The sequence below is a fragment of the Chelonoidis abingdonii genome, chromosome 16 (genome assembly GCF_003597395.2).
Source record: "Chelonoidis abingdonii isolate Lonesome George chromosome 16, CheloAbing_2.0, whole genome shotgun sequence".
Taxonomy (NCBI): domain Eukaryota; kingdom Metazoa; phylum Chordata; order Testudines; family Testudinidae; genus Chelonoidis; species Chelonoidis abingdonii.
This window is the reverse complement of record NC_133784.1, coordinates 1,516,817-1,533,310: the sequence shown is the minus strand read 5'-3', so window position 1 is coordinate 1,533,310 and position 16,494 is coordinate 1,516,817. Positions and strand designations below refer to the sequence as shown.

General features: G+C 46.7%; 1 protein-coding gene across 2 annotated transcripts; it reads left to right on the top strand.

The window, feature by feature from the left end:
- On the top strand, positions 1-15,609 carry GSTO1 (glutathione S-transferase omega 1). Of its 2 annotated transcripts, XM_032769142.2 has the most exons (6): positions 1-137; positions 952-1,060; positions 6,265-6,487; positions 7,871-7,972; positions 11,665-11,771; positions 15,107-15,609. In XM_032769142.2, exons 1-6 carry the CDS (start codon positions 104-106, stop codon positions 15,258-15,260), a joined length of 729 nt encoding a protein of 242 aa, XP_032625033.1. In that variant the 5' UTR covers positions 1-103; the 3' UTR covers positions 15,261-15,609. The 2 variants fall into 2 exon arrangements, with proteins under 2 accessions (XP_032625033.1, XP_032625044.1); XM_032769153.2 differs by lacking the exon at positions 7,871-7,972.
- Positions 15,610-16,494: the final 885 nt, after the last annotated feature.

Here is a 16,494-nt window from a genome sequence, read left to right as displayed (position 1 = left end):
GAGCCTAGGCTCCTAAGCAGGCCGGCGGGCATGTGTGGGCATCCAGCTTGCAGAGTTTAGCGCCCCGGGTGACAGAGCCTCCCTCCAGACTGCCGCGGCAGCAATGGCTGGGGAGCACGCTCGGAGCTTGGGGAAAGGTGGGTGCTGGCCCGGGGGCTGCGGGAGTCCTGGCCGGGCTCCCTTCCTGCATCGGTCCGGAGCGGGGGTCAATCTCCGGGCCTGGGGGCGCGCTGCGCCTCGGCTCCCCGGAGCGCCGCGTGCAGCCCCCGGGCTGTGTGTCTGCAGCGGGGGATCTCCCGCCTGGGATTCCCCCGGGGTGGGGGGATGACGCAGTGCACCCTCCAGCCCCGCTTTTATGGCTGTAGCCCTGGGGCTCCGAATTCTCCTCTCTCCTTCCGCCCTGCGTCTGTCTCTCCCGGGGGGGCTAATGCCATTGCACCCTGGTGCCTTTTTCTCTCCCTAGGGTCATGCCTCTGCCAGGTCTGGTGGGTTGCACGCAGGGTCTGTGTGTGCTCTCTGCTCAGACCTAGGGAGACTGTTCCTGGATCCCTCCCCCAGGTCAGGATTTGTGGCCCGTGTGAGGCTGCTAGTATATTTTGCCTCCCGCCTGAGCAAAACACAGGAGACCATCCGACTCAGCAGCTCTATAAATGCACAATGTCTAATATTGTACCGCACCGGAGAACTGATTCACCCCGGGGCCTTCACCAAAGTAATACAGTCCTATTCTCTCCAGGAGTCCCCTCGGGGATGAGGGGTGCAGGAGAAGCACTGTTACCATGATGGCAGAATTAAGTGCTCTAAGCTTTGCAAAGAGCAAAGTCTACTTTCAGAATCCCGTTTTGTTTCCTCCCTAGGCAACTTTTTTTTTTTTTAATCTCTTGTTAAGAGGAAGCCTGTAATTCTGCAGGTGTGAGCATAGAATAAACCAGTGTAACATCTCTCTTGTAGGAAGCACTGCTCCAGGCCCTGTGCCTCAGGGACTGATCCGTGTCTACAGCATGCGCTTCTGTCCCTTTGCAGAGAGAACACATCTTGTCTTGAAAGCCAAAGGAATTAAGTAAGATTATGTCCTCTAAGGTGGCTGTCTTCTTGGTATCTAAATGCTGGGGACTGAAGCCTTTTCTACTGCTTTCATGTATCTCTGCTGTGACTTTTTTTGGTAAAGCCACTTTGACTTAAGTATGGTGGTCTTCCCTTGTTTACCAAGCTTAACAGGATGAATCAAATAGCTGTCACTCTTGCTATCCATACCTATTTAAAGAGACACAAACACACCATCCAGGAAATCTTTATTTTTTAAGGTGAGGTGGAAGTATAGTCAGTACACAAAACTATTTTTAAATCGGCTTCCTAGCCAGCTGTTGTGGTGCTATGTTTAAAGCTCTTATTTTTATTGAGAAGAATGTTTTCGCATCTGCTGCTGTGGGAAAGGCCTGCCAAGCAAATGGGGCACTGAGGAAACTAACTGTATCAAAGGTACGAAGTAAGCTAATTAGGAAAAACTCCAAGCAAATTTTTTTTCTCTTTCAATTGTAGTAATGTTGGGTGGTCTTTGTAGCAATGGCAGAGAAATCATATCTCAATAGTGTGAATTTCATCTTTTTTAATATCTTTATTTAATGGAAATAGAGCAGCAAAAATCCTGGAAAACGTAACCCTCAGCATGAACTCTACGTGTATGTTTTCTCTGGCTTACAACTCCATTCAAATATAGCCTACAATAGCATGTTAGTGGTTTTTATGGTAAATGTACTTGTGTGTTCATGGTTTCTCTTTTTAAAAGATGTTCCATTTCTATAGCTTCCCCTAGATCAGGGGTCGGCAACCTGCGGCACATGTGCCAAAGGAGGCACATGAGCTGATTTTTAGTGGCACGCTGCTGCCAGCTGTGGTCCCGGCCACCGGCCCCACTCAGCCACTGCCTGCTTGGATGAATGGAACCCCAGGCCAGCAGAGGGCTGAGCGGGACCGGCGGCCGGAACCCCGTCGAGCAGGGCCCTGTGGCCAGAACCTCAGACTGGCAGTGGGGATCCTGGCCACCTGCCCCGCTCAGCCTGCTGCCAATCTGGGGTTCTGGCCCCTGTAAATGTAAAATGTATCACTGGCACATGAAACCTTAAATTAATGAAGACTTGGCTCATCACTTCTCAAAGGTTGCTGACTCCTGCCCTAGATCCTTCGCTGAAGGAACTTTATCAACAATGGTGTCTTTTAATAGGGAAGTATTTGTTCCATGTTAACAAGTGATTAAGTAACATGACTAAGCTTGCAGTTAGTCAGTAGTTTGACCCCTACTTGATCGCTGATTCACTCCTGCTCCCTACGTCTAACCATACCATATAGGTCAGCATTGCTCTTCAAATTCTTATTGGTCAAGCACACACCAATCACACTGCAGTCTTTCTCTCTGATTCTTTCAGAGAACCAAATGTAGTAAAGCTCCACATCAATCCATCTGCCTGTTTTCCTATACACAGGGCAACCCAAGTAACTTGGTCTCTACTAGTTTTTTTTTTTTTCTTTCTTGTATCGTTTTAAATGTGGTGGTTGCTTCTTGCGTAACAGGAGATGACTGTCCTTTGATTGGAGTCCAGCTATGTTGAGTGGAAATATAGTCACTGGTGTCCCTAGGTATGGGCAATCCTTGTGACCTGATATCTGAATCTGTGGTTGGGAACCTTTTCTATAACCGATTATTAGTCAATAGTTTTTTTGTTGTAGGCAGTGTAGTTGTAGCTGTGTCGGTCTCAGCATATTAGAAAGACAGGGTGGGTGAGGTAATAGCTATCATTGGACCAGCTTCTGTGGGTGGGGGAGGGAAGAGCTCTGTGTGGCTCAAAAGCTTGTTACCAACAGAAGTTGGTCCAACGAAAATTATTACTTCACCCACCTGGTCTCTCTAATAGTTTCTTTTTGGCGGTTAAGTCACACTTGTAGCTTTGTATGTGTAATTATATAATGCTCAAAAGAGCATCAGAAACTACAGCCATGAAGAAGATAGCTCTTTGCAGCACAGGCTTTACAGCACAGACTTTACAATCTAAGGTTGTGGTCCAGTACGCTGCTGTGTGCAGGCATCCTGTGCAGAGTCACGGAAGTCTGTGTGGGGCTCTGCATTAGTGCAGGAGTTTGTCTGTCAGAACAGTTTGCAGGGTCAGGTACTGCATAATCATTCAGATACAAGGCTGCCAAAGGAGTGGGGCGGGGGGGAAATATTGGCATCAGATAAGAAATTTAAATAGAGACAAATCCTAAAATGGGAAATTTGTTTATTGCAGTGTTGTCATTTAACTTGTCAGCTGACATGCTTAATTGGAAACTCCACAAAAGTTTGTTCCAGGAGACCGGTATATGGTAGTGAGGCTGCTCCACACATTTGTTCCCATTACAAGTATGTTAATAAACTCAAGCAATTAAACTGACCTCGAAAAAAAAATCTGAAGGATATGTAAATCCTGAGTGAGTGTTTCTTTTTAAAAAAACAAACAAAAAAACCCCCAACATTTTCTGCTTGGCTTTGGTATTTTAGCCTTATCATATTGCCTCTTAGCCAGAGGTTGGGAAGAAGAATAAATAGTCTAAGACCATTTCCCTTCTGTTCAGTGTAATGTCAGAGTAAAATTCTGTTGCATGTTGTTACACCAGAATGTGAGTCACACCTCCTGTGAACTTCTTAAACTTTTGTGTGGCAAGAGCACATGCACTTTCAATCGGAAGTGAAACTGTATTGTGGCTGGGCTTAACTGTCTTTAAAATCGCTGCTTCTTATGTGAATGTGATAAATATGGGGCTCTGCCTATGCCACTTGTGAACTGTGGATGATTTTATAAAATCATACCATGAAATTGCAGTGTCATGCAAAGCCTGTATGTATGTGGATCCACCCTGAGTGAGCAGGCTTGTATCATGTCTCCAGCCTAGCAGAGACCATGGTGAGTGATCCACATTCAGTCAAAGTCATACACCTTGCAGGCTGGATCTGCTGTAGCTGGGAGAAGACACCTCTTCCTCTTATGTGAATGAAGGCGGGGGCAGGGGGAGGGGAATGTAAAGGAAAGTTGCCAGGGCAGCACAAAAGAAGCAGGTGACCCCAGCTGAAGTCTTTAAAAGGACTCCTGGGGGCTGGTAAGAGTCAAAGGAGAGCCATTTTGCACCACGTTAAGATGAACGAGGCTGCTGCAGGGGCAGAGTAGGTGAGTAGGTGGAGGATCCTGCCTAACAGAACATAGATGATCCTCCAAGGACTCCCAAGGGAAGAGTGAGCTAGTGATGGATGTTGCATTTAGGGCTTGTCTAAGCTGCCAGGTTTTTTTTGCCAAAAGGCAGCTTTTGGCGGCAGAACAGTGGAGGTGTAGGCACTGTAAAGCCACTTTTGGCAACAATTCTTCAGTTTCAGCAACAAAATAAAACCACCTCGATGAGAGGCATAAAGCTTTTTGTGGCACAGTTAAAACCAAAAGGGTCAGTGTAACACTGCCATTTGTTATGTTGCCAGAACTGGCCTCCCCCCGTATCTCCCAATGCCCCCCGTGACCATTCTGCTCACTGTTTTGAACTCAGCAGTCTGGCAGGCATGCCCCCTTCCCCTTTCAAAGCTGGCAGTGCTGCTGTGCTGGGGCAACAAAGAGCAAATCATTAACAGGAATGCTCCTGCTGTCCCACACCAGGAACACAGAGGCAGGCAGGCAGGGACAGGATGTGTGTGAGACGGCTCTGCACAGCCAGGGAGGGAGGCGGGGGCTGATGTTGGGGGCATCAACCTGCCTCGGGACTGGTTGCTTCCAGTGGTCATCTGAACTTACAAGACAGCATGTCGACACCCACGCTCTGCCCCCTGCCACACGCTTCAGTTGAAAAGTTGTTGGCCAGGGATCTGCAACCTTTGGCACGCGGCCCACCAGGGAGAGCTGCTGGTGCGCCAGGCCAGTTTGTTTACTTGCAGTGTCCATAGGTTTGGCTGATTGCAGCTCCCACTGACCGTGGTTTGCTGTCTCAGGCCAATGGGGCTGCAGGAAATGGTGTGGGCCAAGGGATGTGCTGGCCACCCTTCCCGCAGCCCCCATTGGCCTAGGACGGTGAACCGCAGCCAGTGGGAGCTGCGACCGGCCGAACCGGCAGGTGCTGTAGGTAAACAAACTGGCCTGGTCCGCCAGGGGATTTCCCTTATGGGCTGCATGTCAAAAGTTGCTGATCCCTGTTGGTGGCGATCTAATAGAAGGCTCATGAAACAATGGGATTGATAAACCTGCATCATGTGGTGCTGTACCTGCCCCATGAGGCATTGCAAACCTTTCCCAAAGCACCCAGCGGCCAGTTGCATAGTGGGGTAGCTACCCACAGTGCACTACTCTCTGTCAATGCAGGAGCTGCTGGTGTGGATGCACTCTGCAGACACAAGGAGCATTGTGTGGACATGCAACAGCAGCTTAATTTAAAGCAGTTTAATTTAAATGGCATAACTGTTTTGGTGACAAAACTCTGCAGTGTAGACAGAGCCTTAGGATGTTATGATGTTTTTATATAATCTTACTTCTGAAGTGTCAGCGCTGCGCCCAGGAGGGCTAGGCAGTTGGACTGCAGGTTTCTCCCCGCTTGTAGTGGGGTACCAGATAGATCTGTGCCCTGAGAATGTGCCTAGGGACCCTGAGATAAGACTGTGTCTGGACTCCATTCAGGCTTCAGGAGCTTGAAAGACCTCTGGGTTCAGCCTGGCAGAGACTTGAATTCCCCTCCCAGCAGTCAAAAGTGGGTGTCTGGGAAGGGGTGATAGTATGTCCTGAAAGACTTGTTAAACAAGTATGATTCCATTCTTTGTGCTACTGTCCTAATGTCTTGCATTTCTGGCAAGCCTGCCCGTTGTTGCTGTGATCAAAGGCAAATTGGCTTCATTCGCTTGTTTGTCGGGCTGTGCTGGGGATGGGCTTGGTGGATTGGTATCCGCTTTATCCTTGTATTTCTGAAAGAAAATAAGCTGAGCCATACTCAAAGGAAGCTCTTACTTTCCTCCTTCCCTGCAACACTCTCAATTCCTAGCATACAGAATGCCATATTAGAAGCCCTGGAAAGTGAAGTCCTGATGGTACCACAAGACTTCAAGAAAGGAGAGAGGTGGTAAATCAATGGGGATGTTTTCTTGGCTCTTCCCCACCCCCCCATATCAATATCCTCCTGTAGGTTAGCTAGGGGTAAACACTATTGCTCTCTTTGAAGTTACTGGAGTAGGCTGACAAAACTGATCTTGCTCTGTCTTAAACTCTTCAGGCATGAAATAATCAACATCAATTTGAAAAATAAACCTGACTGGCTCTTTGAGAAAAATCCCTTTGGTTTGGTACCTATTCTGGAGACCAGCAAGGGTCAGCTGATCTATGAGTCTCCAGTCACATGCGAGTATTTGGATGAAGCGTATCCTGGGAAGAAACTTCTACCTGCTGACCCTTATGAGCGAGCATATCAAAAGATGCTCTTGGAAAGATTCTCCAAGGTACAGTGTGATCAGGAGGGGGCAGTGTAACCAGCTTCAGTGCAGCACTAGTATTGTGCGCAGCACCGTAGACCTTTCCTTACACTTTTTAAGGATGGATCTTGTCTCCTAATAAAATCACTCTTTTAAATATAATAGAATCACTTACCATTCACTAATCCAAAATTCTGCTAAGCTGTCTGCATCTCTGTCAGCACTTGAAAGGAAAAAGGGACATGTGTCGTGAAAGCAGATTTTAAGCTCGTTTACGTCTGTGGGTGCAGAATGAAGAAACTGTCATTCAGTTTAAGGGTTAGCAGATCAGCCTTTGCCACACCATGTAGACAAGACCTAAGTGTGCCAGAGAGATATGGTGGGTTTTTTATTTTTTTAAATTTTTGTGGGGGGGGCGAGGAGCAGGGGTGGGTGGTGTCCCCCCAGAGAGCTCTAATGTGCTATGTTCTAAATGCCCCATGTAAACCCTGCTGGCATGCTCTGAAAGGTGCCTAGTTTGCATTAACATCGTCCTGTTTCAAATTACATTAATGAGAGACCTTGTGGAATGCACCAGCAGGGTTCACCTGAGGCAACTGGAGTGCTCTATAAATGACACCTCTGTGGTGTGCTTTGCCGTACCATTATAGACAAGTTCTAAGCAACTAAGGCAAACTGGGTGAATGCTTGCATCAGTGCCATCCTCAAATCCTTAACTCTAGGATAATTCTTCAAAGCATGGGATCCGTAAACTGTTGAAAGCTAAAAGAAAGTTTTAAATAACTCCATAAACTTGGCTAATATTTGTATTGTAACTCACGCCAATCCCCTAACTTCTCTGGCAGGGGCGCAAACTACAAAGTTCTTGGAGATATAAAATCAGTGGCCTAGACTGTCAGAGATTTAGTTAAACAAAAGTTTAAAATCTGACTGTCCCTTAATATCCTTTCCTATTAACGTTTATTGGAATTTCAGAAGCGTCCTTAGAATGTCAAAATTTGCATTTCACCATTTTTATTTCTAGTACTTCTTTTGGCACTGTAGGTAGCTTGAACAATGGAAAGACTAGTGAGTTTCCCTCTTCTGATTCTCCTGCACTATTATCCTTCAGTATTAGCATTTTAATTTTCCTTTGCAACCTGTATTTTCTCTGAAACATAAAGAGAACACTTCTGTTGTTGTTAGGGTTGGTGTAGTGTGGGTTGGGTGTGGTATGTGGTTTTTAAGCAAAATTTAAGCACTAAAGCCCAGTTCCTGAAAGGCATTTAGGCACTTAACTTCCATTGATTTCAGATACCTTTTTAAGGATCTGGGCTGAAGTGACTTGTGACTATCCCTGGTGACTAGTGAGTTTAAAACCTTTCCGCAAGGAGGTCAAGCTCTCAGTAACGTCTTGTTTGATTTGTTCAGTTACCACCTCTAGCCTTGAAACATCTCCTGGCAGTTAAAAATGGGGAGGACAGTTCAATGCTGAAAGCAGAGTTCAGTGAGAAGCTTGGCGAATTTGAAGAGGTAAGAAATGGAGCCCTCTCTGGGATTGAAAAAAACCACCACACCTATGGTAAATGGGAGACTTCTTCTGCTCATGTGGACTGGGCTGACTGTCTCACTTGGAAAGCTTTGAGAAAGGGAGGAGGCAGGACTTATTCCAGAAGTTCTAACTATGAAAAATTAGTGGTCCTGTAGTTTACTCCCCCTCACACTGATAAGTGGCACAGAAAACCCCAACATCTAAGCATGGCACAGTTTAAACAAGAGCTGAATTGTGAACTCCATAGTGGACTTTGTAGCAGATTTTGCTCCACACCCTTCTCAAGTGCTAGCCACCTCTGCTGTTTTTAGGTCTACCCCTGCCCTCCAAGACCACCTTCTGTCCTAGCAGCAAGATCTAAGAGCATTCAGACGCTGGGTTGTTATAACCTAACATACCAGAGAAGCATCTCCACCACCATGTCCATCTAACTGACACTGGTTTCTTTGTTACCGTGGTCAGTACAGCAGTGTTGGGTGGGGGGAAGTTGTTAACCCTTAGTTTACTTCTCTAGTGTCTGGCCCCCTCTCTCCTACTACTAGCTATTATTCTTTCTCCCTGCTCATTTCCATGGAATATAACCACCACATCTACAGGGGAGGGATTAAGGCACTCGAATCCTGAAGTTGGTGAGTCCAAACCTCCCTTGATCTCCAATTCACCTCACTGAAAAACAGGTACTTGATTCATCAAGTTAGGGCAGTCAAAGGTGGCTAGATGTGATGCGTGCTGCTGGCTGTGAAACTGTCTTCACCACTTCACCCCGTTGAGCCATTGGCTTCGGGGAGACTCTGACTGCAAAAATCCAGCTATGGGCCATGTTCTAGTACAGTCGTGTACCTCCGTCAACATCCAGGGAGCTGCAACAGGTGTTTTTTTGGATCTATATTAGAGATTTAAATTCAGTTTTACTTCAAGTGCTGTTTTTTTGTTAACCCTAATGGCTACCAAGTCATTGTCTGAATAAGATGTGCTGATACCTTCCCTTCATCTGCAGTGTGACTCCTTAAAAAATAGTTGTTGTTTGAACGAACAAACTCCTTTGCCTCTTTGGCCAGAGGGTCATGATCTTCTAGAAATAAAGCAACCAAAAGGCTACCTGGTCATCTGATCAGGAGGCAAAGAAATGACTGCATGTTCAAGAACAAAAAATCATACTCTGTTCTCCTTGAGCAAGAAGCAGCATTCAGCACACTTCTCCCCTGTTGGGAACCTCTCATAGCTCTGGCTACAGTCATCTTCTCCTTCCCTTTGCTGATGGCTTTAACTTCAGCGAGTTACTTTGGCGTAGCTGACACTCGAGTATCCCTGTCCCTCTGATACCTCTAACTCAGGTTGGCAACCTCTGGCCCGCAGCCTGCCAAGATGAGCACCCAGGCGGGCCAGGCCAGTTTCTTTACCTGCTGCGTTGGCAGTTTCAGCGGATCACGGCTCCCACTGGCTGTGGTTCACCATTCCAGGCCAATGGGGGCTGCTGGAAATGGTGTGGACCGAGGGACATGCTGGCCATGGCTTCCAGCAGCTCCCATTGGCCTGGAGCGGCGAACCGCAGCCAGTGGGAGCTGCGATGGGCTGAACCCACAGACAAGGCAGGTAAACAAATTGGCCTGGCCTGCCAGGGTGCTTACCCTGGGAAGCCGCATGCCAGAGGCTCCCAACCCCTGGTCTAACTTGTCATGTTAGCTACACTAATACCCCACTACCAAAGGCTTCAAACACAGAGTTCCTCTCGACTTAAAGCCTTTCATCTTCGTGTAGCTGATCAGAGTCAAGAGCTAAAGTACTGGCAGGTGACGTTGTCTGGTTCTTGTGGGCAACTGCTTCCTAGGGGACTTCTTGCAAGAGAAATGCACTGAGAAATAAAGAACTAGGTTTCCCTTTCCCCTCCCATTTACAATCCTGCTGCAAGATACCTGCTGCTACAAAAGACTTTGAGAGATCTTGAGGGATTTTTTTTTTTTTAGATGTATATGGACTGGCAGGTCATGTGGAGCCCCTCTCTCTGTTGCAGTGGCTTAAATCCCAGTCTGAGCTACAGAAGATAATGAGGATCCAGCCATGCAAAATCCGTTCACCCTGTTCCAAGAGCTGTTAGCCAGAGAAGCATGAAATGTATTGAAATGTCCTGTGTCCTACTCACTGTTGCCCAACAGAGGGAGCCATGGTCACATCTTTATGAAACTATTAACATCTGGTTATTTTCTGTCAGGCACCTGGTGACTGAAGCAGCTCCTCAGATGTTTTCTGATTGATGGTTTGAGGCTTTTAATAGATCACTTATCTGTGGTGGGGAGGAGGAGTGGAAATGCCAGCACGACTCTTAATGTCTGCTTTACACGGACGAGAAACTGGCTTTTTAAAAGGTGTCTGAAAAAGCCCCTCTGAGTACTGTCTCAGGAGGAAGGCCGAATAGGCTCCGATTCTGATAATGACTTGTACTACCATAGCGTGTAGGCATTCCAGTCATGGAGCAGGACCCCATTATGCTAAGCAATGTAGAAACAAAGAGCTTTGTCCACTCCTCATTCAACCAAACTCATAAGAATGTCGCACGTAAGATCTGTATATGGATAAAGCACAGGTGGGTTGGGGACCTTACTGGAAATGCTGGTCAAATAGTGACCAGCATTTCCAGTAAGGTCCCCAACCCACCTATGCTTTATCCATATACAGATCTTACGTGCGACATTCTTATGAGTTTGGTTGAATGAGGAGTGGACAAAGCTCTTTGTTTCTATGTTGCTTAGCACAATGGGGTCCTGCTCCATGGTAGTACAAGTCATTATCGGAATCGGAGCCTATTCGGCCTTCCTCCTGAGACAGTACTCAGAGGGGCTTTTTCAGACACCTTTAAAATGCCAGTTTCTCGTCTGTGTAAAGCAAAGTGCTTTCCAAACATCTAGGTTAGCCTCTTCTCTCACATCTGAAATTGGGGATTGTTGCCAGTTTACAGGTGCAGCAACAGAGGCACATTGCAATCTATTTACATGGCACTTGTTTTTAGAATTTTGTAGAGCATGGACTAGTTTTGCCATAGGAAGAGTTCATCTCCCATCTCTTCTGAGCTGGAGGACTCTGCTCTTATGTCTGAGGATGAAATCTGGCACAGGTCTTAGCATGACAATGATATCGTAGAATTGCATTCACAAAGCTACCTCAACTTGGGGATACAGTGTGCATGTTTAAAAAAAAAAAAATGCAGCTGAAATCGTTATGCCCTAGTTTGACCAGTCTTATGTTGTAGCTGAAATGTTTAACAAAAAAAAGTTTCAAAACGCACCTGGGTTGCCACATCTGTGTTGGTGCCTCCACATCAGAACTGTCAGCTTACAAGTTAAATGGTCTCTAACTGCCAGCATCGCCACCTGATCCTGAGAATATTGTTATTCATGGCTTGTGTGTAATTGCCAATCCATATTGTGCAACTGTTCTTGCATTTGAGCTAGAATAGAATCCAGCTTTCAGCATGTGAAATATCCAAACTGATATTGGAGCTGCGTTAGTGAGTGACTGGCCCACTAAGAATGTTTAATTTAGGTAAGGAGGTGCCATGTCTGCAATCACCTTCCTGTCCATCTCCTCCCTGGCTCCTACTTTGCAGTTTTGGTTTTTTTGTAGGACTTTTCCGTGTAACTTCATTTTAATATGAAATGCTGCATCTTGTTCTCCACAGATTTTAGCCGGTTGCAAGACAGTGTTCTATGGTGGGGACTCTGTGTCCATGATTGACTACATGATCTGGCCTTGGTTTGAACGTCTGGAATTCTTCCAGTTGCTTGAGTAAGTGCTTGAATGTTTTATGGATCTTACACATTTTCGAGTGGTGCATTACAGCTTCTAATTAACTCTAAATTACCCCAGCCAGGAACGCTCCTGCTTAGAGTGTGAATGGAATGTGTAAATACATTCTCCAGACATGAACCGGGCAGGGTAATGAATTATACTTGGAGGTTAGCTGTATTTCAGTACCACCTAACAGCCCATGTAAAGGACCAGGACTCCATTGTGTAGCACTGTACAGACTGAATAAAAATGGTCCCAGAAGGCACCTGACCCTATTGAAACCAGCTCTCCCAAAGTTAAGACCGGCTAGTGATGGAATTAGCCTCACAAAGAGAACCTGCCTCTGTCTTAGGTGTTTGTAGGACACCTATTACCACAGTATCTGAGCACCTCACAACTCTATTTATTTATCGTAACAACACTCCTGTGAGGCAAGGAAGTTCTGTGATGCCCATTTTACATATGGCGAGCGGAGTGCCTTTCCCAGAGAGTGTGGTAGAGCAGGGACTTGAACCCAGGTCTCCCAAGTTCCAGGCTTACAACCCCCCCCCCCAAGATGCAAGGAGACCATAGGGTCTGAACTCATTACCTCAGGCACCGAAAGCAAGGGCCAAAGCCACCAAGCAGCTTAGCTTCTCCTGTGCTATCACTTGGGCTGTGCAGATCAAGAGGAGATGTGTTAGTGGTGTTACTGCCTTATTCCAGTTTTAGGGAGAGGGGCTTTCCCAGGAAAAAGGAAAAATATAGACCATAAGAGCTGAGCTCAGTGTCAGATGGGAGATGTGCAGAGGAAGTATTAGACTTTTAATAGTAGCTGACTTCCAAATTGCAAACTAATGTGCAGAATACTCAGGAAGGTCACGGGAGGGGGCAGGGAAGGGGCGGGGCAGGAAGAAAGCTAAAAATGCCAGTTGTGCTAGTTCTCCTGTAGTAGAGCTGAGTGGTTGCTACCAGTATGTGGATTTCAAGCCACATGGTTGTGACTGATCTTGCAATCCCATGCCATGTCTTTAGGGACCACATTGTAATCTTGTGAGTCAGGGATTGTATACAACCCCAGGAGAGAGGGTCCTCCAGAAATGGAGTGTGTGGGGGAGGGGTGTGATTAAAGGGAAGCACAGGGGTGTTTCCCACCTAAAAAGTGGTATCACCCTAGCGGGAGGCTTGCATATACTGGTTGAAACTGGGTTTTGATGAGATCAATGGGCAAAGAAAGGGTGATTTGATATGAAAAGGCTGTTCAAACTGACTTGCGGCATTCTTTCTGATCCAGCAAATGGACAAGACCTTCTACTCTGAGGAGGCCCCCAACTCTTGTGGAAGGGTTGGAAAGACTTTGGCTTGTTAGGGCCCCTTGGACTGATGGGTAACTCCTGGGATGTCTGCTCAGTGTTTGCGATCCCCACCCCCTGGTAATGCTTTACCTTAAAAATAAATCTCCTTGCTTAGAGAGAGCTGTGTGGTAACTTGGAACTGCTGACAATACGCTGCTCATAGACCTCAGAGAGAAGGCAAAGCACAGGCACTGGCCTATAGCCCTACTAAGTCTCCCTGTCTCATAGAATCGTAGACTATCAGGGTAGGAAAGACCTCAGGAGGTCATCTCGTCCAACCCTCTGCTCAAAGCAGGGCCAATCCCCAACTAAATCATCCGAGCCAGGACTTTGTCAAGCCTGACCTTAAAAGCCTCTAAGGAAGGAGATTCCACCACCTCCCTAGGTAACCCATTCCAGTGCTTCACCACCCTCCTAGCGAAAAAGTTTTTTCCTAATATCCAACCTAAACCTCCCCCACTGCAACTTGAGACCATTACTCCTTGTTCTGTCATCTGCCACCACTGAGAACAGCCAAGCTCCATCCTCTTTGGAGCTCCCTTTCTAGTAGTTGAAAGCAGCTATCAGCCCCCCGCACCCCTTCTCTTCTGCAGACTAAATAATCCCAGTTCCCTCAGCCTCTCCTCATAAGTCATATGCTCCAGCTCCCAGTTTTTTTTGTTGCCCTCTCCTGGACTCTTTCCAATTTTTCTACATCCTTCTTGTAGTGTGGGGCCCAAAACTGGACACAGTACTCCAGATGAGGCCTCACCAATGCCGAATAGAGGTGAACAAACATGTCTCTCGATCTGCTGGCAATGCTTCTGCCTGTACAGCCCAAAATGCAGTTAGCCTTCTTGGCAACAAGGGCACACTGACTTGTATCCAGCGTCTCCTCCACTGTAACCCCTAGGTCCTTTTCTGCAGAACTGCTGCCTAGCCGCTCGGTCCCTAGTCTGTAGCAGTGTATGAGATTCTTCTGTTCTAAGTGCAGGACTCTGCACTTGTCCTTGTTGAACCTCATCAGATTTCTTTTGGCCAAATCTTCTCAGTGTAAGGCAGGAATCTGTGCAGCCTTAAATGCACCCCAGTCAGATGGGAATGGGCCAGGGTCCCTGCCCGGAGACCGCTGATGGCTGGAGACCTGACTGCACACTCCCAGAGTGGACAATGGAGTGGTAGATGCAAGTGCATTTACCCTGAAACTGTGACAAGATTCACTGGCCAGTGATGACAAACTGTGTAACTTGTTTTGGCCAACAGAATTTATAGAAAGAATGGGCTCTTGGGTTGGCAAGAAGTGGGGTCACTGACCTGCATGATTGACACACACACACAAGTAGCCAACACAGTGTGAATATCTTCAAACAATATCAAAACAAATGCTGCAGTCAGTGGAGGATCACGTGCTCTCTGGGGAGAGGGAGGATGTAATGAGACTTCTGAAGGATGGTAGGTACATTACACACAGATTATATGCTTATCTCTTAGAACTGGAGCTTCCACAAGCAGTGGCTATTCACCCTTGGCTATATAAAGAAGACTTGATAGCCTTAAAGGGCATGTCTACTCTGCATTTTAAATTCATGGCAGCAAGCCTCAGAGCAGAGGTCTACAAAGTAGAGTCTATGCTATGGCACTAAAAACATCTGTGTTGATGTTGGGGCTTTGGGTGGAGCTCAGACTCTGAAGCCCAAGGATGGGTGTGGGTTTCAGAACCTGAGATCCAGTCTGGACATCTACACAGTTGTTTTTAGTGCCAGAGCACAAGCCCATGTCTGTAGATCCAGGCTTGGAAACTCAAGGCTGTGTGAGTTGAAATGCAGCGTGGACATAGAAGGGCATCTCTAGCTCTCTGCTCTGTGGCATGAAAGTTATTTCTTCTGTTTTTGAATTTAACCTTGTGGGAGGGAGAAAGCAAAACAAACAGGAACACAGAACCTCATTAAAGGTTCAGCTTTCTTGATCTCCTCCCAATTCCCCCCCTGCTCATACAAAGTTTCTTTCCTGTTCCCATAGCTGTCTGCAGCACACCCCAAAGCTCAGGCAATGGGTGGAAGCCATGAAGAAAGATCCTGCCGTCAAGGCTACGATGACTGATGTGCAAATGCTCAAAGGCTTTTTTGAGCTGTATGCAAAGAACAGTCCTGAGGCATGCGACTATGGGCTGTGAGATGAGGGTGGGCATCTACCTGACACAACTGTAACTTCTGTTTCCTCTGGGCACCTGCAGCATGTGTGCTGTATTTGGCTGGAATTGTGCAGTTCTATGCTTGCATTTTAAAATGACACTAAATCTGTGTAGGAAAGGATGAGAAACCTGCTGGGAAGAGGGAGTGCTGACCTCAGGCAGGAGACGGGCAGTCACTAGAAGTTGTATATGCATCAGTAGATGCGGCCCAGAGATGTAACCTGTCACTATCTCTGTCCTCTTTGTTTGTAGAGAGTGATGCCTGTTTGTTTGCTTTATAGTTTGATTTTTTTGTGATTCTGGTATTTGAACAATAAAGGAATAAATCTCCCTTTATCTGAATGCTACACTCTCAGAACTAGATGGGCATGACATCAGGGCTGCAGGGGTCTAAGCCCCTCTTCCACGACAAAGACAATGGAAGAGTGATATATCAGGGAATGATCTGGGATCAACTGCCCAAAGCAAGTTGCTCTCTATTGACATTGCAGTTTGCAGTCACGATGCAGGTGTCCAGGTCTAAACGCTACAAGGTTTCATAGTCCAAGTATCACAGAGGAGTATTTGAGTGTTTTGAAGTTTATGAATCCACCCTCAATAAGGTAATGGTGGAAGAGAAAATACAGCTACAGTTTTACTTTGGGTAACATTGTCTTGGGATGTCTAGACCCCCAGGGCTCTAACCCTTGCTCCATGTTGTTTTTGCAATGTTCTTTCACTTTATTTTAGGCCTCTTAACCTCAACAGCCACGTAGGCCTGGCCTAGTGCAGGTGATGGTAGCAGTGCCACAGCCCACACTGTGCCCATGATGTGGACTGTTTTTTGTCTCGAGTTCAAAAGTGCACATTCACCAATCAGGCTGGTGAAATCCAGTGAACTGAGCAGGGCTGCTTCTGCCTGTGGGACTCTGCTTCGTTCTAACTTCCTATCAATATGGAAGGAGTGAATGAGCTGACCTTCCCTGCTGCTAGTTTAAATAGAACAGTGCTTCACAATACAGGTACCATTAAACCCACCTTGAGGGTTTCCCCAGGCTCTGGACTAGGTATACCAGCAGGGTGCCAATACCAGTAGGCATCCATTTGGAGAAAACAGCCCAGTGCCCAGCAGATACCAAAGACACTTTTTTAACTAACCTCTTCTGCTCCACTAACCTGGATTTTTACTGTTACTTTCAGAAAAGCTGGATGGATGAATTGCAGTGAGCTGTTCCTT